The 23,379-nt window shown below is 53.7% G+C and overlaps 2 protein-coding genes across 8 annotated transcripts in view; both read right to left on the reverse strand.

Annotated features, from left to right (window-relative positions):
• The window catches only part of APOA1 (apolipoprotein A1), a 10,604-nt gene extending 9,041 nt beyond the window's left edge, over window positions 1-1,563 (reverse strand). The window contains exons 1-4 of the mRNA XM_034665813.1: window positions 1,469-1,563; window positions 1,188-1,250; window positions 843-996; window positions 6-153 (exon numbers count right to left, since the gene is read on the reverse strand). Coding sequence (XP_034521704.1) covers window positions 6-153; window positions 843-996; window positions 1,188-1,230 — 345 coding nt within the window. The 5' untranslated portion in view covers window positions 1,231-1,250; window positions 1,469-1,563. The remainder of the gene's footprint in view (window positions 1-5; window positions 154-842; window positions 997-1,187; window positions 1,251-1,468) is intronic.
• Window positions 1,564-7,645: 6,082 nt separating this feature from the next.
• The window catches only part of SIK3 (SIK family kinase 3), a 110,784-nt gene continuing 95,050 nt past the window's right edge, over window positions 7,646-23,379 (reverse strand). For 5 of the 7 annotated variants that reach the window (XM_034665820.1, XM_034665817.1, XM_034665816.1 and 2 more), the window contains 8 exons: window positions 23,102-23,187; window positions 22,572-22,681; window positions 21,234-21,573; window positions 19,728-20,599; window positions 11,322-11,485; window positions 10,310-10,442; window positions 9,308-9,474; window positions 7,646-8,607 (listed from right to left, as the gene is read on the reverse strand). In XM_034665820.1, coding sequence (XP_034521711.1) covers window positions 9,317-9,474; window positions 10,310-10,442; window positions 11,322-11,485; window positions 19,728-20,599; window positions 21,234-21,573; window positions 22,572-22,681; window positions 23,102-23,187 — 1,863 coding nt within the window. In that variant the 3' untranslated portion in view covers window positions 7,646-8,607; window positions 9,308-9,316. The remainder of the gene's footprint in view (window positions 8,608-9,307; window positions 9,475-10,309; window positions 10,443-11,321; window positions 11,486-19,727; window positions 20,600-21,233; window positions 21,574-22,571; window positions 22,682-23,101; window positions 23,188-23,379) is intronic. The other 2 variants (XM_034665821.1, XM_034665819.1) reach the window with 1 other exon arrangement.

Here is a 23,379-nt window from a genome sequence, read left to right on the forward strand (position 1 = left end):
TTCACCTCCTCCAGATCCTTGCTCATCTCCTGCCGCAGCACCTCTGTCTCCTTTTCCAGGTTATCCCAGAACTCCTGGGTGACCGGGCCGATCTGTTCGCGCAGCTTGGTCACCGTGCTGGTCAAGCTGTCCCAGTTGTCCAGGAGTTTCAGGCTGAAGGGGCGGGGAGGGGAGAGCGGGGGCTCAGGGGTGGCCTCCCCGGCACCCCGGACAGCCCGGGAGCTGCGCAGCACCTGTCCCTGACGGGCATCAGCCTGGGGCCCCGGAGCCCGGCCTCGCTTTCCCCACACCCCGCCTCCCCCAGGACAGCCTCCCCGGAGCACACACCACCACCACCATCACCGCTGGGTTCCCAGGTCCCGATGGACTGAGGAGCTAGGAGCGACAGAGCTGGGTTGGGTGCCCTGTCTTGTCTGTCCCCAAAGCTGGGCCTTAAGGACCTCGTCTCTATACTTGGAGCCCCTCGTCCTCTCTGGAGCCGGCCATCCCTGTTGCTGGCCAGGAGCAGAGGAGGGAGCTGAGAATGGGAAGGGGCTTGTTGCGCTGGGCAAGCAGATGGCGGTGCTGTGATTGCTGACCCGGCAGCACAGACCTGCCCCTTGCTAGGGCCTACAGCTCTTATTCTCCCCAAAATGAGTTCTGAGATGGTGGTTATTTGGGGGATCTCATTCCTGCTTGGGGATCCCATTCTGGGTTTTTCCAGGCTTTCTAGGGGACCCAGGAAATAGCAGGTGGGGATTCGGCCAGTCTGGCTACATCTTCCCATAGGCCTCTCTGCCCCTTAGGACTGGCCACCCCTGCCCCTGTTCCCCGGCCCCCCGGGCCCCAGGTTGGGTCCGTACTTCAGCTGTTTTCCCAAGGCGGAGGCTTCAAACTGGGCCACATAGTCTCTGCCGCCTTCTTTGACTGCGTCCACATACACGGTGGCTAAATCCTTCACTCGATCCCAAGGTGACTGGGGCTCATCTTGCTGCCAGAAATGCCGAGCCTGGCTCCCTGGGGGTCAGAGGGGAGACCAAGATCAGGCCAGCTCTGGACCAGGATCAGAGCTGAAATGCCAGGCTTGGAGGCAGAGGCAAGGGGATGAGTGAGAAATCCTGTTCCCTGTGCCCAGGAGGGTGGCCCACAGGGGCTTAGGGAGAAGCCCCCCCCCCCATGGTTGGCTACCTAGGTTGGGGGGCACCTACCCGTGAGGAAGAGCACGGCCAAGGTCAGCACCACCGCTTTCATCCTGAAGGGACGTGCGTGACCTGGAGGAGAAGAGGGTCAGGGCTGAAGGGGGCAGGCCTCTTGTGTGAGGAGCCCAGTGCTCCCCCACTCATTTTAGCCAGGGGTGGAGGAGGCAGGGCACAGAGTGGGAGAGGGTCTCTGTACCCAGAGCCCCCTCATGGGGCAGAGTCTGCAACCAAGACCCCAGAACCTGAGCCTCTGATGCCCAGAGCGGGGGGGAGCAGGCCGCCACACTTACCTCGAGGATTCCAGCAGTCTCTGAGCGGCAGGCTCTCCCGGCCTATTTATGTCTCCAGGCAGGGGCTGGGCTGGGAGGCTGATAAGCCCAGCCCAGGCCTTGCTGCTTCTCACTGGTCCTGGCGATGTGGAACTTAGAGTTCAAGGATCAGCTCTGTCCCCAGGGCCGGACAAATAGAGTGGGCAAACAGGAAGCTGCGGGGGCTGCAAGGCCAAGGATCAAGGGTTCAGGCGGGGGCCAGAGGGGGTGGGTGCAGGCTTGCAGGCCCTCAGGGTCGGGGTCATCTGCACCCATCCCTTCTCCTGGGGGAGATGTGTGCCCGCCATTGTCTGCTGTGCCAGTGCAGCCCGGGGAGAGGAGGGATGGAAGCAAGAGACACCAGCTGGCCAGGGATGGCTGGGACTCCTCCCCTCCCCCCTCCCCTTGCATTCCAGGGAGATTACTTTGTCCCTACCCTGTCCTTCTCCTCCAAAGGCAACAGATAGTCTCCCCCCACCAACACCCTGTGGCCTCTTTTATCCCAGCAGGTCAGCATGCCTCTCTCCAGGTTCTCCCAGACCTCCCAAAGCCTTGCCTGAACGGGCCCTGTGGTGACAGGGCGTGGCCTGGGCAGAGTGGAGAGGGCTCCGTGGCTCCCAGACTGCGATTTTGGGGACCTCTGACATTTCAAAACAGATTCTAGAGACCAACAGGGAGTTGCCTGCTTTTGATCTTGTCATGTAAAAATGTTACACACTGTCTCCCCAATCCCCCCAGCCCCACCGTGACCAACACTTCAAAAAAGAAAAGAACTTTCAACCTCACAAAAGGGCATCATGTCAGAACAAAGGGAATCACTTAAATTGAATCCATGTATCTTTGCATTGTTGGTGTTTCCATGTGGGCGCGCACAGTGCGAGTGGAGACCAGACTTTAGGGGTCCCCGGGGCAGGCGGAAGGACTTCTGCAGCAGGAGGCCACAGGAGACCTGGCTACTCACTTCATTTTGCCTCCCACGTGCAAAATCCTGGAGGAGGATCGCGGGCCAGTTAGGTCATCTCTCTGAGCCTCGGTTTCCAATCAGTAAAAGGGAGACAAAGATGGCGCAGGGCTGCTGGAGGGCCCGAGGAATCCCGTAAATCAGTGCGGAGCGCCGAGCTCTCGATGGTGTTTGCCGTGCGCTTAGCAGGGTTCTCCCAGAAGGCCCAGCACCTCCAGCCCCAGCTCACCGGTGGGCCCCAAGTCACAGAAGCTGCGGAGGCCCAAGCCGAGAGGAACTGTGGGATCAGCTACTCGGCCTCACGCCTCCCTGCCATCTTCCAGATGAGGAAATGAGGGAGTGGACCGAATTTGCCCTAGGTCTCTGACCCCTCAGCAAAGGAGAGGCAGGGCTGAACTTTGCACCCAGGTTCCTGGATGTAGACCCAGGACAGAAAGGTGCCCTTCACCACCCAGCCAGGAAACTCCCTGCTGTCAGGCAGGTCGCAGAGCTGCTGGGCCCGGGCCTCCACCACTGTAGCCAGCCTCCCGTCCCTCACCGCAGATGAGAAGGCTTGGAGCCTTCAGCCTGAATCCCGGCTCTGCCCCTCGCTAGCTGTGTGATCCTGGGCGAGTTATAGAGCCTCTGCCCCCCTCAGTCCCTTATCTGTTGAGTGAAGACAAGGCTGGAACACCCCATCCCTAGAATCACGGCAGGGGTGGTGTGTATGGCAGGCAGACTAATACCCCCCGCCAAAGATGTGTGGGTCCTAATCCCTGGAACCCGTGACTGTCACGTGGCAAAAGGGACTTTGCCAATGTGATTATAAGGACCTCGAGATGGGTGGTTTTCCTGGACTATCCAGGTGGGCCCGATGTCAGCACAAGGGTCCTTAAACCTATGAGAGGGAGGCAGGAGATGCCGTCAGAGGAGACGAGGGGACAGCAGCTCAGGCCGGAGCCATGTGTAGGGGCCGTAAGCCAAGGAGTGTGGGCGGCCCCCAGAAGCAGGAGGAGTAGACACAGATGTTTCCCTGAAGCCTCCAGAAGGAAGGCAGCTCTGCTGACACCAGGATTTTAGCTTTGTATGACCAAGTATGACCCCTTGGGACTTTTGACCTCTAGAACTGTCCTGAGGTAATAAATGCGTGTTGTTTCAAGCACTGCATTTGAACATCTGTGGCAAAACTGGAAGGTAGCTGGCACTTAGTAACTATTCTGTGTCCCTGAATCCCAATTTCTGGCATTCTCTCCCCTCGCTCCCGCTGAACACACTTGCACTGTCAGACTGGAGCGGAGACCTCAGCTTCTGGAAGCAGATGTGGCGAGGACTCACATTTTGTCTGTGTGGTTTAAAGAGCTGGGGCTGGGGGGAGGCTGGTCCCCTCCTGGGGCAGCTCACGGGTGTCTCAGGCCAAGAGAGGCTCCTTTCTTTCTGGGGGTAGAGCTCATCCCAGTCAGCACACGGGGGAATCTCAGAAGCTTACTGTTGGACTCCAAGCTACCCGCCATTGTTAAAGTTTGGTTTATTACTGAAATGATTTTTTTAAAAAGATTGTATTTATTTATTTGACAGAGAGAGAGACAGCCAGCGAGAGAGGGAACACAAGCAGGGGGAGTGGGAGAGGAAAAAGCAGGCTCCCAGCAGAGGAGCCTGATGTGGGGCTCGATCCCAGACTGCTGGGATCACACCCTGAGCCGAAGGCAGATGCTTAACGACTGAGCCACCCAGGCGCCCCATGAAATGATTATTATGGCTAAACCTAATTCCAACATTTGTGTAGTTCCTTAGTGGCCAAAGCACTTCCATGGTCATCCCTAGAAGACCCGGCAGCCAGATATTTTCGCTGTTGTCTTGCATATGAGAAGACAGCCGCACCGAGCTGTCAAGGGCCATCCGAAGCCTCCAGCCGTTAGCATCTGGCGCCGTCAGGAGCCGGAGTCAGGAGGCCCGGCTGGCCACCAGCAGTGGGGCCTCCTGACACCCCTGGCCCGTGTGTTCTGATCAGGGCCTCCTTGGTTTCCCAGCTCAGGGATCTCAAGGCGTCAGGCTAGGGAGGGCTGTTGATAGCATCCCCACAAGCAGCAAGTTTTTCTTTTTCATCGTACTTGCTCACTGGTGTGTCTGTCTACTCTATTTTGCTGTAAGAAGTTTGCCTCAAACTAGCCCAAGCCCCTCATTACTAGGATCTCGGAGGGAAGGCAGGCTTTGGGCATGTCAGAATCAGCCCGGGGGCCAGCCTGTGAGAGGCCTCGAGTGCCCGTGGGTTGCACTAGCTGCTTGGGAAAGGCCCACCAGTGTGGGCCCTGAGTCCCAACACCCCCTTTCCTTGATCATGGGACTCCCAGAGTGACCGTTTCTGAAGAGGGTCACCAGGGGCCTGGCCCCGGCCCCCTCACCCCCGATGCATGCTGGCGAGCTGCTAGCTGGCTGCAGGAGTGGATTTTGCTCAGAATGATTAGGGACTCATTTCACAATTCCCGTCCCCATGTCATACTGGTCAGTCTACACCTGGGAGGACTCTGTCCCCTGCTAGGCTTGGCACATAACAGACACTCAACAAATATTTGCTCGATGAACGACACTGGCACGTGAAAGGAAGGGTCACCAGGACGGTAAAGGGGCATCTGAAGGAGCGGGCCTGAAGGAGACCCAGGCGTAACTCACTCTGGAGCCTCTGGCCGTCTGTCACAGACCCTGCTCAGGACGGTCGACGGACAGGAGGCGCTGCAGGTCAGGATGGGAAACCTGCTCTTGGGATGTTCAGACGGAGCAGGGGAGGAAGGAGCCCCCACCCCTGTAATTCCTTTTTGGCAATTTTGTCACAGGTCCTGGTGACAGAGCCCCGATTTAGGCCCTGGGGCAGGGGCCTGCAACCCGCCAAACACAGATTCTCTGCTGCCCTCCTGCTGGGGAGACCGAGGTGAAGGCGGCCCATCTGTGGCCAGCACAAGCTGGGGTCTGCTGCCTCGGCAGGCAGCCGGCCCTCTGAGAGCTTGCCTCAGTGGTCGGGGCGGGGTGGGGGCCAGCAGGAGGTCAGAAGGAAGGGCTGGGAAGGATCTGTGGGCATGGTTCTACCTTCCAGAGCTCAGGTCTCTAGCCTTTCTCCAGGAGGACAGCACCCTCCTTCCTCTCGAAGCTCATCCCACCTTTGGCCTGAAGGCGCCCTGGCTGATCACGGGGTGGAGCCGCGGCGAGGGGGTTACGAGATGTGGAAGGCACCTGGGTGTGTCGCTGTGTGCTTCCAGCGATGCTCGCTCGAGGCTTCCGTGGGCGTGTGCACACTCAGACAATTTCTAGGAGACCCTTCTTGGAAGGCTCTTTCTGTCCTCAACGGTCCCATGGTGACCGTCTAGTCCACCATGGGTGCCGAAGCTTTTGTAAGTCCCCTCTTCCTACTCTTCTCTCTACAAACCCAGGCAGTATTTCCAGCTCCAGTTATCTTTCTTCACGGAAGCACCTCAACCAGCTCTCTCTTAGCCGGGCCTGGGGCCATGCTGGAAATCCCGCCCTGCCTTCTGGAGTCCAGGTGTGAAAAAAGAGGACAGCTATAGGAAGAGTCCCCTCTCTGTCCCCACACTTATCTGGCAATCCCATCACTAGGCTGACTGTGGTCACCTCATCAAGGTCCCAGGTCTCTGCGGACCCCCTTTCACCCCTTGAAAAGCACCCTTTCGGGGAATCTGTTTTCCCTCCGACTCAGCACACTCAAAGGCTCGCTTCTGAGGGGGCAGAGTCCAGGCTGGGTGATTGGGGACACAGTGTGGGCCGAGTTCAGGCTTCTAGAGAATGCTCCTTGACAAGGCGGGGTGAGGTAATGGATCACTCAAAGCTCCACCCTAGGCTCGGTAGGCCTCTTCAGCCTCCCGCCTCCACCCACCTGGATGCTTCTCCCAGCTAGACTCTGAACCACAAGGCAAATAATAATATATCAACATAAGATCGTAATCAGGTTTTTATTTTCACAACCCCCTCCTGTCCAACCAAGGTATTGTAAGTTTGTAAGTCGCCCACCAGGGGGGAAAAAGACTAAAAGTCTTAATGCCACAATTTGGGTCTGGAGATCTTTTTTAATCCATTTTTAGTTCAACATAAATGAGAAAGAAAAAAATACTTCTGACATTTTCAAAGAGCAGAAATAGGAAATTATATTCATATACATTCAACATATACGGCGCATATCGGTTACTACGATACAAAGCAATGATCTTTACAAGTGTAGTTCGCAAGATGGCACGGTTAATCGGCTCACTGGCTCTCACCCGGGCGGTCGCTGGCGGACGGCAGCCTGCTCTTCCATCAGCACAGTACCATGTAAACAGAACAGGCTGAGTGCGAGAGCGAGGGGGCAGCGGGGGCAAGGGGTGGGGGCCTCAGAGCTGGAACAGGCCCAGAGAAGTCACACGGTAGCTGCTCGGGCCTTCTGGGTCGCCTCCTTCTGGTGAGGAGCTGTTGGCCTCACGAAGTGGAGGGGAGATTGGGGACCGTGGAAACGCGGACAGATTCCGAGGAAAGGCTCTTGCGTTGCAGAAATCCACTCGCGAGATATCGGGTCCAGGAGCTGAGCTGCCAGTATCCGTGAGAAGGACAAGCTGCATGGGAGTCCTGTCAGCAACATCAGGACAGCCATGCTGGACACCCGCTCTCTTCTGTGCAAATTCAGGATGAAAGACTAGGGGCGGCCTGGGGACCCTTCACTCTGCTTTCCCAGGAAAAAGGATCAAGAGTCAAAATATTGAACATCTCCTTCCTGGTTTGAAGATCAGAAGGAGACGGGCAGACGCTCTGCCAGCCCCCAGCCGGCAGAGAAGACTTTGGTTTCTAACAGTGAAGAAACACAAAGAGAGCGGCAAACAGTTGCTGCTGCGTGTGCACTGCTTCCCGGGGGGAGGAGACCGCTGCACCTGTCACTGGCACAGGTAAGAGCTGCTCACAAGTACGTCTACATAAAATACTTGGAACAAAAGGTGCAAGTCACAATTCAAATAGAACAGAATCTGGTTAAACATTTCTCTTTTAAACAAAAATTCCTTTTGTTTTTATTAATAATAATAATAATAATAACAATAATATCAACATTACCCAAAACAATTCCTACATGATCAAGAATTAAAATAGGGGCTGGGGATGCCTGGGGAGGAAGAGGTTAGGAGGGAGGCAGGGCCCAAGACAACCTCCCGTTCTTCTTGCCTGTGTCAAAGAGGCTGAAAGAGAAAAGCGTGTGTGTGTGTGTGTGTGCTGAAGAATCACCCCTTGTATAGCACAATATACAATGAGAATGACAGGTGACAAGCATCGTGCACCACTGTTGGGTGTTCAGTCTGTGGGTAGGACCAGCAGGATGATAAAGGCAACCAACTTTCCAGGTGTGAGAGGGGAGCTGAGTCATACATGGAGGAGAAGCTCACATTGAGACATTCTGACCGGCAGCCTCTCAGGGCCAGGCCACCCTCGGCCTCCCTGCTAACGGTCTGGTGTGATTCTGGCCGGGCCAGACACGTTTTTCAGGGATCCCAGCAGGAAAGACCTTCCCAGGTTCCAGGCTCGGGGGCTCTTTGTTTTTTCTCTCTTCCTGGCCTCCAAGTGCCAGGGGCTGTCACCCCTTCCCCGCTCCTTTCCCTAACCACCAAGATTCCGGCGTTGTTATCTGTCGGCATTTGCTCCTGTGGGTCAGCAACGTGAAGGACTGGAGGGTGCTCTGAGGGTGGCGGCTGGGGGAAGGGGCTCTGGGGCTCTGGGCTCTGTAGTTTCAACTGCTTTGCTCTTCTGTCTCAACGAAGGAAAGAAAGGGAAAAGAAAAAAGAAAGAAAAAGAAAAAGAGAGGGAGAAACAAATAAAGAAGAGAGAAAATCACCTCCAAAAGAACACATACCAAAAAAAAAAAAAAAAAAAAATCAAACCAAAACCAAACCAAACCAAACCACCAACTCAAATATACCAAATACACTTTCACAGAAGGCGGCAGACACGGAAATCCTGTTTATTTCCTTGGTGACTTGGTCATACAAGCAAACATGGCAAAAACCCCTCAGAACCCAAAAGAACTGCACACTGATGGACCAATGTGAGGAAAGGAGCCACGACGTTCTGGGTGGACAGAAACACAATGGCAATTTGGCGCAATGCTGCTAGATACTGTCGGTTTGAAGTCGGCCTTTTCATCCCCGAGCTGCAGACAAACCTGCAAGGGAGCAGACAGAGAGGAGCATTAGTGTGGCTTGAACGTTCACGTGAAAATTTCTACCACATGCGACCGGCGCGCTCGACCTCAGGTATTTCTAGAGGGTTGCCACACTGAGGCCCTGAGACGGGTTCGCCAGACTGCCTCACTTTCATTCCCGGGTTTCTGTCAGGGTGTTCAAAGACAGAAGCCATGCTACCTACTGTGTGTTTAGGCCTGACTCCAGCCAAGCTGCTCAGTGTACCTGTTTTCTACCACTGGCCTCTGATCCCTGTCTGGAATATTCTTTTACTTGCAGCACAGCCTTGAAAACTATGGCCAGACATGTTTTCTTGCTGGGTTTCCTGCTTCAGGACTGAGGTCAAGGACTGTCTTCTCCTTATTACTGCGGCCAGAGGTCCTCTGTCCTCCGAAGCCGCAGCTCACTTCCTGTTTCTATGTTTCTACGCACCCCACAACACGTGTCTTCACCCCATAATTAAACCAAGGGACTCTGGCCCGCATGCGCTGTGTGCTCCCACGCGCTCCCCACAGCAACTGCATGGTGCTTCATCTGACAGAGCAGGAAAAGGCGAAGACCAAGAAGGGGAGGAGCGGTGCCATCAGGTTCACAGGCTCCAGGCTCAGGAGGAAGCCCTCGACGGATCAGGAGCTGGCACTGGGCCAAAGGGCTGGGTCGGCCGGCCAGGGCGACACTCACTGTTTCCTGTTACACGCCCGCCTGCTCCATGCTGAAGGGGACCTCGGGGTGCTTGTAGCTGAGCAGGATGTCGGTGATGCACGTGGGTGGGTAGCAAGAGGAGTTTAAATGCTGGCCGCCACCAGTCAGGTCTGCGTGCTCGTGACCAACTAGGCTCTCCCTGCATTCTGCAAGACCAGAAAGAACATGGGGGGAGGTGGGCCAGGGGGAGAGAGGAGGATGAGAAATCAGAGCCCCGCGGAGCCGGCCAGCCAGGCCTGATTCTAGCTCATAGCAGGCCCTCCATGTGTTTAGTGGCTGTGGGCTGGGCCAGGTTCTTCCCGAACTCTCCAAGTGTTGCACTTTGCCCTGTTCCTTTACTATCTCCCAGGCGCTACCGACCACGGCAGAGTGGAAGCAGACAGAGCTGCTCCTGCTGGAAGAGTGACCTCTTGAAGGGAGCTGGCAGCTCAGTACTGTTAGCAGGCTCCCGGCAGTGTTCTCAGCACTTAAACTCACTAAGCCGATTAATGCTCACCGAACCATCTAGGCTCTAGGCTCTATGGTTTCTGCCACTTGATGGGGGAGAACTCTGGGGGCTCAGAAAGGTGAAGTGCCTTGTCCATGGAGCCTGTAAGGGGCAAAGTCAGGATTTCTTGCAGACCTGTCCACTCGAAAAAGCCTAGGCTCTGTATCTGTCATGATACCCTCCCTTTACTGGCGCTAAGGAGAGGGAGACATAGTCCCTTACAACACAATGCCCTCTAATCAGAACTAGGAAAATAGTTCTTAAAGCAGTATCTTATCGAAGCGTTACAAAGACAATGTGATACCCCTGCACTCAACCAGAAGATTTGCTCCCTTGTGTGCTCATTCTCGATGGAGACAAGTGGGAAGGGCTTTGGGTCCAGACCCCTTGGGGAAGCTTTGGCTTCCCATCTTCCTATGAACCCTTTATACAGAAGAGGAGAAGAGTCACTAGGGAAAAGGGGGGAGGAGCGCCCCATGTATAAGGCCCCTTACCCTCATTTTCCCCATCTTGAAACTGCTGGCTCCCCATGAGTGAGGACTGACTGATAACCGCGTCCGACATACGGGCAGAACTGAGTGCTTTCCCAGCCACGAGACTCATTCCCGGCAAGTTATCCAGCTGCACCTGCAGAGAACAATTAGGAAAAGAAGTCAGGATACCAGAGAATGGGCCACTCTCAGGTGGCCCTCAGAGACAGTGGTTCCCTCAAACAGAGCGCAGGCAAAGGGCAGCCTTGGGCACCCCCCCCAGGCTGGACCCCCCACTCCCTCTGTGGTTGCCATCCAAACAGGGAGGCTGCAGGGGTAACAGCACGGGAAGCTGCTTCACCTTCCCCCATGGGGTGGGTGGGGGAGGGCACAGTGAACCTCAGCTGGTGGTCACACGCCCTTGGCAATGACACGGCCTTCCAAAACCCATCTGACCTATCCCCAGCGGCCCGAAGACTTGGTCTTAGGACAGCGCTCTGCATCGGCCCCGTCCAGTGCGGAGCCACCCGTCCCAAGTGGCCACTGAGCACTTGAAGTGTGACTACTGTGACCAAGGAACCAAATTTTTAAATTTTATTTCATTTTAAATACATGTAAATTTGGCCACACGTGGCTACTTGGTCCTGTATTAGACAGTGCTGCCCTAGGAGTCTGTCCTAGGACAGCAAAGGTTTCCTGAGCCGAATAAGTTCAATAGAGCTGTCTGAAAACTAACCAAGAGCCTATGGGTTCATCTGCTTGGGCTGGAGCTTAGACCGTATGGGGAGAAGTTCAAGAACTCAGCCCAGAAGGAACAGAGAGCAACTACTCTTGATTCCTCAGGCTAAAGTTGGGGTTGCAGATTCGACTAGTCTGTGAAGCTGATTCAAAGACATGCCTGCCTGGTCCCCAGAGATGCTGGACTCTGGCTGGGAAAAAATGGACGGGTAGGTGCGACCCCACATTACTAAGCTCTGTTGTCAAGGTTGGGACTGGTGGGATCCCACTTCTGAGAAGCAGGAGGGGGCCAACATACATAAGCATCATCACTGTTCTGGATCGTGTGGTGTCTCTGGAGGGTCCGGGGCCTGTGGTGCTCACTGACAGAGGGGCGTGTTGGGTACCCGAGTCCGTTGTGATCTGGCAGCTCCATTGCTTGTCCTGGAGAACTTCTATCCATGCAGTTCCCTATGACCGACTCTGAGGAGACAGAGCAAAATAGGGTCAGATCTCGAGTTTCTCCCAACATTGTCAACTCCCATCAAAGAAATGTCTTGCCAGAGACAATGAGCCATGGTGAGGACCCTGTGGACCCGCCTGCCAACCCCAAGTCCTACGGCAGATATGAGCCTCGTAATGGAGGGATCATAAACCTTCCCGAGAAAAATTCCATCCATGGCGGGTGGCTGGATCACATCAAACCTTTTCTTTTTCCTTCATTCCTTTCTTGACTTGACAGTCTGTGTTTCCCAAACCTACCTCCTTCCTGGAGCTTTCAGAAACCTCTATCCCGGGAGAACGGCCTCTGTCCCATAGATGCCTTCTCTCTCCTTCCCTGGCCTCCACCTCAGCGCACCAGCCCAGGCCCCTCTTCTGCGTTTGCAATTGCAGCCCCCAGCTGCGTCCATGGCTCCTCCACAGTTTGCGTTTCTACCTCGCCCTCCTCTCCCTCCTCACACTTCCTTTGGTAATATCATCATTTTCATGGCTTCACCTGTACTGCCTCTAGGTAAAGAATTACCGAAATGCTCTTTTAATAAGCTCCGGATCCGTAATTCCAACTATTTACTAGATACCTCTCCCTGGAGAGCTGACATCTAACACTTTAAACACGTCCAGCTCCAAACTCATCAACACCCCTCCCCCAGGTCCTCTTTCAGACATAAGTCTTGTTTTGGTTCCTATTTTCCTAATCTTCCGGATGCGAGCTCATGGGGCCCCGTTAGCTCCTTCCCCCTGGTCCCACATCACCTCAAGCCTAAAGAATCTACCGCTGCAATGTCGGTCACCTGAGTCCCTCCTTTCCTATCTCACTGCTTCCTCCTCTTGCCTGGATTACTAACCATCCCTCCTCCCCGTCCCAGGACCGCCACTCTACAAAATTTCATCTTTTCAGAGTCGCCCGAATGCTGTCCCAGCCTACTTTCCAGTGAGTACCTCACACTACTCTCCCCCACATGCTAGTCTCTGGTCAAATGGGAGCACTTAATTCTTCCCCACCCACTCACAATTCCGTGCAGGTAGCCTCCCTGGGCTCCCTCTCCCTGGAAATGCTTATTTCTCCTTCCATTCCAGCCAATCCAAATCAACTCATCCTCCTAGGTCCATCTCAAATGCTAATATCTTGATGAAACTTTCCCTTTCAAAAAGAAAAAGATCTTTGCTTCTTTTAAATGTCAGAAAACTGTATAAAACTGTATTACTCTAACATTATTCCCAACACCATGTTTGTGTATTTGCTTTAGCTGTTCATATTAGCCCGTAAGTTCTCTGAGAACAAGAACTGTATCTGATGCATGTCTGTGAGCCTTCAGTGTTCCAGAACAGTGTCCTGCACCCAGTAGGTGTGTAATACTTAGCTCTTTAACAGATATTAATAAATGCTCTCTTAATATGGGTTAGTATCTTGTCAGAGTCACGTACCCTATGGACTGGATTCTGGAGAGAAGAGAGTTTGAGAGGATTGAATATTTCCTCTTGACCAAGAGTGGTCAAGAAGAATACCAGGGCCACACCTAGGTAGCACTTTTGGCTCCAGTCCTTAAGAGCCTGGCACTTGAACATATGTTTTGTTTGCTTGCTTTATTTTTTTCGGTCAAAGCTCCTTGGCATTGGGCTTATCTTCTAATGAACTCTACCTTGGCGAGACCAGGTTTTTAAAAAGTTGTTAATAGCAGACGCAGCCCTAACGCTAACTGTGCCATTCCAATATCTATTTGAATAATGAAAGTAAAATGTACTGCGGGAGCGTTGGGTAAAGGGTTTCAGGTCTCCATATTCAAAAGGGTCTCCTGCAACAATCGAGGTTAGGCATGGCTCAGGGGCTGAGGTAGGATGGGAAGGGAGGGGCCCCAACTGACGTGCACGTGGCTGGTAATGCAATATATTCTGGAGCAAAAGGAGAGGAGGGAAGCTTCCCAACTGCCAAAGGCGAAGGCAAGTGAGAGATCTTCTGGAAGTTCTCTGAGCTAAGAGACCAAAGAAACAGGTAGAAGCCAATTCTTTTGCTACTGAAAGCTAAAAGCCGGAAGAGAGAAGACAAAAGAAAGCCTCCACCGGGCCTCGCTGTGTGGGCCAGTCCTCACTCGTCTCAGCCAGGCCTCCCGATTGCTCTCCGCGGGCACCGCTCTCGCCCCACGAGCAGCGAAAGTCGGGGCGGGAAGTGGTGCGGCACTGGCTCTGTGGTCTGCTTGGCCAAGCAGCTCCACAAACAGCAGGGGCTGGCTTTTTCGAGGTATTTCCTAACGCCTGTCTTCTCTTCTCTGGCCGCTCACACCATCCCCTCACTTCCTGGGCTTCCTTCCTGCTGGACGCAGAGCCAGCTGCAAACCTCGCCCGCTGCACCCCTGCCCCGCCCAAGACGACACGAGGGCTCCCCGTTGAAAGAAGCCCTCAGACGTGAGGCTAGAGCAAAGCCAACAGGATGTACACGCGTCACATCTTGATGCTGAGCTCCTCCCACCTCCGAGACTTTGTAGTCTCCTTTCCCTCTCTTTTTTTGAACTTATTTTTATTCCTGAGAATGGGGTTTCTCCAACCCAAACACCCACCCTTGTCAGCAGGAAGGTCGCGCGGACCCTGTCCCCCTTGTCGCGCTCTTCCCAGCCCTCACGTTCGGGGCCAGCACGGCGGAGCCAGCTACTGCTTGGGAAATCCTGCGGCGAGCCTTCCTGACTCCCCAGCCGAGAGCTCAGGAGCACAGGCTTTGGGGTCAGGGAGGCATGGGCTTGAATCGTGGCTTACCCAGGGCTCCTGAGGAGTGGGACGTCGGGCAAGCCCCCTTTCCTGGGTCTCAGCGTGTCAGTAAAGCAGGACTCACTCCACAGGTCCCAACCTGCCTGAGGTCATTATACTCATTCCGGAGGTGTTGGTTCTCAGGGCACAGGGCATACTGAGCCGGCCGACAAACACAAGCAAGGAAACCCTGCTTCCAGAATTGTGGGGACAATTTACCCACGTGTATGGGAACGAAGGAGTTACTTTAATTTCCAGAGACTGGCTTAGGAGATTGGTTGAATTTCCTCTGGTTTAGGAGAGAAAAATGTAAGTTAAAAAGCAGATGAGACAAAGCAGATTAATAGGAGTTAGGCGACAAAATTTCACTGTAATACACAGGCCAAAGAGCCGGAAGGGCCGGCAACTTCAGCCTGGCAGCTAGGTGGGCACGGTGCGGAATGGGAGGTGAGGAGGCAGGCGTGATGGGAGGTGAGGAGGCAGGCGTGATGGGAAGAAGGTAAGCCCGGGAATCAGAAAACTCGGAGTCAGGGTCCAGCTCCATCCCTGACAGAGCACAACCTGGCTCCCACACGTAATCTAAAGCATTTCCCTGTCTGAAAAATGAGCGATGTTGGCGGCCTCCAAAGATACCACAGGTAAAAAGCTCTTAATAAACTGTAAGGGATTACACGAGTCAAGCATCCTTTTGAGTAAGAATGCTGAGTCCTGAGTCTCCAGTCCTTTGGGACACTCCACAGAGACCTGCAGACCCACGGGAAGGGTGTGTGTGTGTGGGGGGCAGGCAGGTCAGGCAACTAACCTACTGACCAAGGGACAGGAAATCCTGGCTCCAGTCTGTGGCTTGCAGCTTCTGCCACCTGAGCAGCTAGAGGAAAGGTCAAGCTCACCGAAGGCGACAGAAATAATGGGGGAAAGAGAACCTCCGGCCGCAGCGTTCTAGGTACTGACCCAAGTCAGGCGGGGAGAGTGCGGGGGCGGCCACGCGATCACGCGGGGGACACAGACACAGAGGGCCCTGTGCACACTACCCCCCTGCCCCAGGGACTCCGGGGCGGCTTGCACAACTCTCTATTGAATCTGTCAATGTTGACTCGCCCTTACTCATTTACTGGGCTCTAAGAGAAAAGGAGAGCAAAATGACATGTGCACCTATTCCTCTCCAAGGTTCTGAGGGGTGAACCCGCCCAGCCTGTCACAGTTTCACCCCTCTGTGAGGCCTGAGTCCACAAATACTGCTGAAGCTGACGAAGCTGGGGGGCGGGGAGGATGTGGTTTTCTTTGTGAGTTCAGCTGGCAATCCCTCTGTGTAAACCCGTTAAGCTGTTGTCCTTATTTATTTGCAAAGTAAAAAAATCCAATGTACTTAATGGCACAGAAGGGAGATAAACCTCCTTTCTCGTTCTGGAGCGGCCAACAAGGGAGATCACAGGCAGCACGGGGCATGGATAGCCCTGGAAGCTCGCCACACACGAGATACGCCTCTGGCATGTTCCGTGCTTGGCGCCCCGGCAGGGCCTGGCCCGTCCTGACCGGTAGCAAGGGCCACAAAGGAAATAGGTAACTGTGGACACGGATACGTGGCCTTCAGTTCTATCTATCTATCTATCTATCTATCTATCTATCTATCTATCTATATAACAGAGACAGCCGGCCAGACAGAGAACACAAGCAGGGGGAGTGGGAGAGGAAGAAGCAGGCTCCCAGGGGAGGAGCCTGATGTGAGGCTCGATCCCAGAACACTGGGATCACGCCCTAAGCCAAACGCAGATGCTTAACGACGGCGCCACCCAGGCGTCCCACTGTGGCCTTCAGTTCTATTGGGCTATGGCCACTGATCCCTGTTCATCTAGCCCAAGGAAATTTTAGGAAGATCTCCCTAGCTCTATTCCTTAACAATCACACCTACAGCACTCCTTCTCGAGCGCTTCAGGCTATAGCTGTTGATGAGCGAGTCTTCCTCCCCAGCAGAGTGTAAGCTCCCTGAGGACAGGTTCTGTATCTTCCCATCCCTGCACTCCCTGTAGCTCCTACAAGACCACCTCGTGCAAGCTAGTCATTCAGTAAACTGCCGAATTTGCTGTCACGGGAATAACAGATGAAGGGTCTTGGGACTAGTGTGGTCACTGCACTGGAAGGATCACTCAGGGACAGCGGGCATTCCTTTCTGCCCAAAGAGATAAACAAGCACGAGCCTCCCCCACCGGCCTGTGACGGGGTGGGGAGGGGGAGGACCTAGCATTAGAACCTCTGCTGGCAAAAGCGACAGCAAATTATCTGGTGGTTTCTTTGGTAAGGTAACACTATGAGCTCTCAAGTTTTTAAAAGAATAGAATCACGTCAGGTTAAAGCAGGAAAAGATGGTGGAGCCACGGTTTCTACCGTAAGAGGGATTGTGACATACGTACATACAACCAGGGTGGCTGTGAGAAAGAAAGGAGTAAGCGAGAGGAGAGCCTCGGGCGTGGAGAAGTACTGCGGACATGAATTCCATCCTCCTTCTCTTAGGGGGCATTAAGCTTAATGTCCTTCGTTACACAGATGAGGAAAGGGAGGAGATGTGATGTGCCAGGCCCATGGTCACAGAGGACGCTCATGTTGTCTAAGGTAAGGACAATGGGACACCTCAGGGTAAGATGTCATTTTAAACACACAGGTGTCCATGCCTGCAGGTGACTAGAACTCTGGAGCGGGATGGGGCTCCCCAAGGCCAGTCGTTTCCCTGCTGCATTATCTCACTATACCAGGTCATAAAACCACAGTAATCAACTTGTGGCTTTATTCATTACAGACAACTGTAGATGTGGCTTCAAGAGTCACAAAATAGGAATAGATGTTAGAAAGAGATAAGATGAATAATATTCAAGCTAGAAAAGTTAAAGAGCAAGTTTAAAGCAGGGCTGCTGGAGGGGAGGGGGTTGGGGGGTGAGGCGATGGACACTAAGGAGGGCACGTGCTCCCTTTATGTCTGCATCTTAAATAAGAACAGACTGCACACTGTTAAAGAACGTATACTTGTCTTAAACTTGAATAAATGAGCATTTTACAAGTGGGGGAAAAAAAAAAAAGAAAACCTCTGTCCTTAGCTTCCCCTCCTTCCTTCGTGTGCACTACACTTCAAACCCACCAAGCCTGCTTGCTTTCCCCCAAAACATCACGGAGGCACCCTGCCCACTCGTCTTTCCCCTGGTTTCTCCCCTCCATCCAAGTGGCAAATTCATCTTATTCCACCAAGACCTGACTCAAATGCCACTAATTGCTGGAAACCTACTCCACTCCTCTGACTGGGAACACTCTCTCTCCCTCCTGGCGCCCCCACCCTCCCCGAAGCACCTGTACTAGCCAACTACATTCTGCCTCACCCTAGGAGTGAGGGAGACCAGCAAGCCCGCTGAACTGGGGTGGGGGGTTGTTCCTCTGACAACTGTGGGACACAGGCGAATTCCAGGCCCCCAGCCTTTCTGTATACAGGAGTCACACAGGAGGGAAAACTGAGGAGAAAGAGAATTTTTGAAGAAAAACATTTCAAAGGGTGTTTTCATACATGGCCTTCCAGGACGGGGTGGGGGTGGGGGAGCAGGGAGTGGACGCTACTTGCTCCGACTTTGCTCTGTCCTCGCTGCCTCGTGCACCTGGGACGCACTTAGTCAGCATCTCCTGCAGTGAACGGAAACACTCCTGGGCTCAGACGCCACTCAGCAGCTGCTGACCTTGGGGGCCAATTACTTAAGCTGTGCCTCATTTGTCTCATGGGGGAAATGGGGACAGGAAGAGTTACTTCCTTACAGGGTTGCTGTGAAGATTAAATGAACTCGTATGTGAATAGCAGTGGGTGTCTGGCACATGGAAAGCACTGTAGAGATGGTGGCCTTTCTCCTCCTCGCACACCAACTATATTATGCTAATCTGGTGAAAGCCTTCATTCGCGCAGGAAGCTTTTCCACAGTACCCCTGATCCTACCACCCTGCCTCTGCTGGAGCACTCCCAGTGACAGAAAGCTCCCAGGCTGCTGAGGCAGCTTATTCTAGAAAGTTCTGATGAAGATCTTCCACAGGAGTTGACATTTGCTGACACTTCCATCCTGATCTTGGTCCTGGCCCATAATACGGACCCCCAAAAAGTCTAATCCCTTCTTCCTCCTGGTTATGATGGCTCTCCTTAGTTTCTTTTTTCCTCCCAAGCCTAAACATGGCCAGGTCTGTCAGCCATTCCACGTATGAACTGGTTCTGAAATCTCCCACCATCCTATGTCCACCTACAAATACAGCAGCCACGGGTGAGCACAGTATGTCTGAGTGGTGCAGGCTCCTAAGCTGAATGGCATGCATTTGCTCAAAAGCCCAGGATTTTTAACCGTTTAAGGCAAGCACACATCCCTCTTCTCCGTGCATTACTAAGCACAACCGGAAAGCACCCAGCCTTCTTCATAAACGGATTCAAAGCAAGGCCTTCTGTCCTGCTGTGTTCCGTGGGACCTAATTCCCCAGGAGTTTTGTGTGTGACCTTAAAGGACAGGACAGGAGAGGCAGGCAGCTCCAAGAGGGAGAGGATGGAAGATATGCTTGGTTTCAAGGTTGTTTAGTTTCTGGATAAACTCATTTTCCGTGATCTACGATGACGGGATGGATGTCAGTGCAGCTTTTATCTCGGATGAATGCTAGGATGACGACGGAAGAAGATTTTTGGAGTATAACTGCCTGCTGGTAATCCTAATGTCCTTCAGGATGGAAACGAACGTACTCACGCGTTACATAAAGTGATGCAGGAGAACCCCGGGGATCCCTTATGACGCTGGGATCGTCTGTGTTTAGCTTACTAATGAGGGGGGCAGAGTAATGATACTACAGCACATTTCCAGCATCCTTGCGGAGCGGCAAGGGTGTCTCGCATCCTCACATGCACGTGCGCACACGCACTATGTCTAGACACAGCACACATATGCATGTTTTTATCTTCCCGAATACTCTGCAAAGCGCCATTATTATTATTCCTCCTGCCCATCTGTCACAGAGGAGAAACATAAGAACCTGAGGGTTTAAGTGACAAGGTTACGGCATTCGTGACAGAGGCGAGTCTAGAACCGAGGAGCTTTTTTTGACTCTTGGTCCAACACCATTTACACAAAGATGTATTTCCTCAGCACCGGCTGATTTCGTTCTCCTGCAGAAGTTAAAGTGAGCTACTTTGATGACAGGAAATTCTGGAGTCCAAGGAACCATGGTATGAATAGGAGAAATGGGAACTCTCCTTATCGACTGGATTATGTAAGCGCTAATTTTCTATTACTATCTTTTTATTTTGAAAGCAGACACCTTACGGCCCAGCATCCGCTTCCCACATCCTTCTCCCCCATAAGGTCCAGCAGGTCTTCTCAGGAATTCCCTTTCTTTTAGGAACACAGAGCACTGGCTGGAAAAAGACACCGTCCCTGAGTTAAGTGAATTCAGGCAGACAGGCCCGGGACTCTTACCCCTCGGGGGCCCTTACCTCGGCTGGACACCTTATTCCTACTGAATGCAGCAGTCGGCTGGTGTCGGTAGGGATGTATCCCCAACTCCCGCGCGTGGCTCACAGTTCCCAGTAAAGATTCGGGGTCCCCAGGGCCGCCAGTACTCAAGAGCAGGGGGCTGTCATGGCAACCTTTGGTCACTGTGTTTGAGCTCTTCCTGTCTGGAAAGCCGTCCTTGGCCGCCTCACAGGAGCACTCCTCTTCCATGCTCTCCGAGCGCAGGAGGGCCGGCTGCTGGGCGTACCCTTGCGCTGGGCTGGGGGACGCAGCCTGCGACAGGCATTCCTGGGCCCTGATCTGGAGGAGATGCTGGGGGCTGGTGTGGTGGTGGTGATACGAGTCAGCATTTTGATACGGTAAAGCCTGGCGCTCTGTCATGTTCTGTCCCCCGAGACCGGGAGCCAGGCTCCCTGCGTCCCCCTGGTTCATGTGCCGGAACAAGTCGTGGTAGTCCTGCTGCTGCTGCTGCTGCCGCTGCCTCTTCACGAGCTGGGCGAACTCCGCCGGGGGCAGCCGGATGTCCGAGTGGCCGCTGAGCGAATGCCGGGGGGAGAGCAGTCCCTGGAGGATGTGCGGCACCTGCTGGTGTCTCGTATAGTCTGGCGGCGTGGGGGACAGCAGGGCCTGCTGCAGGGCCGACGCCGTATAGTGCGCTGGCTGCTGATGGGTGCTGGGAGGGAAGGTGGGGAATTGGTCAAGTGGAGGGACTTTCAGGGCTTGGGTTGGAGGGAACCCCACTCCTGTTGAAGGGCTGTAGCTGCTGGGGGAACCCCGGGACTGGTCCGAAAACAGATGGGGGTGTAAATGCGCCTGGTCGTAGTTAGCAGGGGAGAACCGATTCACGTTCGAGCTGCAGACACAAAAGGGAGTGAGTACCAGGCATCCGCGTGACAAGTGTGCTAGACTCCCCTGGGGAACAGCTACTCCTCTTCCTCAGTAGGGAGCCCCCCCCAACCCTGGGACAGGGACGCGGGGTGTGACAGGGAAGATGGGGTTGTGCGCGGCATCCTGACTCGTCCTCTCATTAGCTTCTCCAGTCACTTCCAGGGGACGCAGGGCACCGTGGGGGGGACAGCTCCAGCTTCAAGAGAGCGACTGGGCCTATTTTACAGCATATCTGAGCTACTAAGAAGCACCAAGTTCTCAGAATAAGACGGACAGAGAGGGAAAGAATCCTAAAAAAATAGACAAGGGGGAACTGGCATTTTTAGAAATTCCTCTAATAGGCCATTTTCTTCTTTGCAGACAAACAGGAAGGCAGCTTTATCATTTTCCTTCTCTGTCTCATTATTAGCACTTTAATGTTGGGTCAATAAACAGGTTTCAAGTTCACCCCAAACCCACACCCCTGATTTTAGAAAGGGTGAGGCGAGCACAGCGCAGCCAGATTCACGCTCCTCCCCTTCTCCTATCGCCCTGCTAAGGGGCTTCCTCCCACCCGAATCACCTAGACAGACACCCGGCGTGACCGCCTGCAGCCCTACCTGTGGGCCTCCGCGCTGTCGGCACTCAGCTGCTTGGACAAGGGCCGGTGCCCGTAGCTGAGGGCGGCCATCAGGTTGGTGCGGTGCTGCATCTGAATCTGACTGGCGCTGGGGCTGATGGCCAGGCCTCGCCCCGCAGAGCCTGCAGCTGTCCCTGGCATGCTGCTGAGCATGTCCACGGGCTCCTGTACTTGGATGGTCACCTGCTGGGACGGCGGAGGCTGCTGAAGGCCCAGGCAGGTTAGGGCCACGGTGGGAGGCGGGGAGCAGCTCTCGGGCTGCGGCTGGTAGACTGCACCGCGGGACGGTAAGCCTGGAAATTGGGAGGGCGAGGCAGCGCCTGCAGAGAGAGAAACCCCAGCGTGACCGAATGCCCGGGTCACCTGCTGGCTGGAAGCAGGAGGAGCCCGCGACAACACTCACACTGGACATCGTCTAGACCAGTGCTTTGCAAACCTCAGCGTGTGGAAGACTTATCTGGAGAACTTTGTTAAAACACAGATTTCTGTGTCCTACCCGCAGAATTCTGGGTGGGGTCCAGGTGGGGCCCCAAGAATTTGTATCTTCAGTAAGTGGCTCTGAAAGGTGGTCCCGGATTATTCCTTGAGTTGCTCTGATCTAGGGCAGAGCTTATCAAACTCAAATGTACATACAAATGGCCCAGGGATCTTGCTGAAATGCAGTCTGATTCAGCGCGTCTGGGGCGGACCCCAGACTCTACTTTTCCTGCTGATACCGTTGCTCAGGGGGCTGCGCATCAAGAAGGAAGGGCCTAGAGACCAATCCAGACTCTTCAGGGGATCTAGATGGCGTGGCGCTACTTAAGAGATTACCAGTCTGGGGAATACTAAATCCTCAGATCACTGCCCCTGAAGACCCACACAATTCAGGTCCACTCATCTCAACCTCTCCTGAACACCCACAGGAGAGGAGCCACACGTACGATGGAGAACCAACCAGAGGCATGACAGTACAGGGGTTCTGGCAGCGGCTTTTTTACTTGGTAGGGTCGGAGGGGGTTTTATTGAAAATTCAGGATAGTTAACCTTTATGGAGAACTATCTTGTGCCACAGGCTGCTCTAAGTGCTCTTCATATATTTATTCATTAAATACTACTTTATCCCTCTTTTACATTTGAAGAGGCCAAGGCGTGCAGAAGTCAAGTAACTTACCTGAGGTTCGCACAGCTACGGCGTCAGGGGGACCGGGACTCAAACCAAGGCTGCCTGGCCCGAGAGCCTGTACCCTTAAACACTACTGCGCGCCTGTGGCGCCCAAGACTAGACTCACTTTCTCCACGAGGCTTAGCACGGTTCAGTCTAAGCCTCGGCACTCACCGTGAGACTGGATCATGGCACTGCTCATGGGGGGAGGACTATTACTGGGTGGTCTGAAGAGATGATTGTTGGGGTGGTTGGGGGGTGGGCTTGAAGGCTGAATCCTTAACCTTAAGAAACAACAAAACCAGATAAATAAGTAAATTTCCTGAGGTGACAGTATAACCTTGATGTTACTCTCAGTCATAGGCTCCAGGCTAGAAGAACATACATAAACCCCCCACCACAGCGTATGTAAGATCTATCCACGTCTTCCCAGCCAGAGAGAGGCAGAGGCCATGTGGGCCTGGGTCTTGGCCTATATGACTGTCAGATTACTTTGTCTGTGGGGCTAAGAAAAGGATGTGGCACGGGACTGAATACAGTCAGGATTTCAGGGAGGCAGCTACCATTTAAATGGATCTCTCTGCTTTTCACAGAAGTTCGTCCAAGACGAATGCTAACGTCAGGCAGTCTCTCCCATAAGAAGCAGGCCAAGGATGGCAAGCTACCGAGACAACAGCTTAGGCGTGAGACAAGTGATTCATTACCTCTGGAGCTGGTGGGTAAGGAGGGCTGGCTGATTTTCACATGCAGCCTGAAGAGGTGGAGAAGGCTGAGGAGGACAGATAGAATCCTAAACATGTGGGGGAAAGGAGAAAAATAATTGTCAGCTTGAAGGTCAATCAGAGCTCTTCTCAGGAAGGGAAGAAGCAGAAAGAACTATCTGCGACTGACGTTTATGCTCTCATGCTTTGTCCGAAAGTTCGATTACCTTTCCTCAAACATGTCAGCCATAAACATAACTCCACTCTGCCCTGCGTGATCT

This window comes from Ailuropoda melanoleuca, chromosome 8 (assembly GCF_002007445.2).
Source record: "Ailuropoda melanoleuca isolate Jingjing chromosome 8, ASM200744v2, whole genome shotgun sequence".
Lineage (NCBI taxonomy): Eukaryota > Metazoa > Chordata > Mammalia > Carnivora > Ursidae > Ailuropoda > Ailuropoda melanoleuca.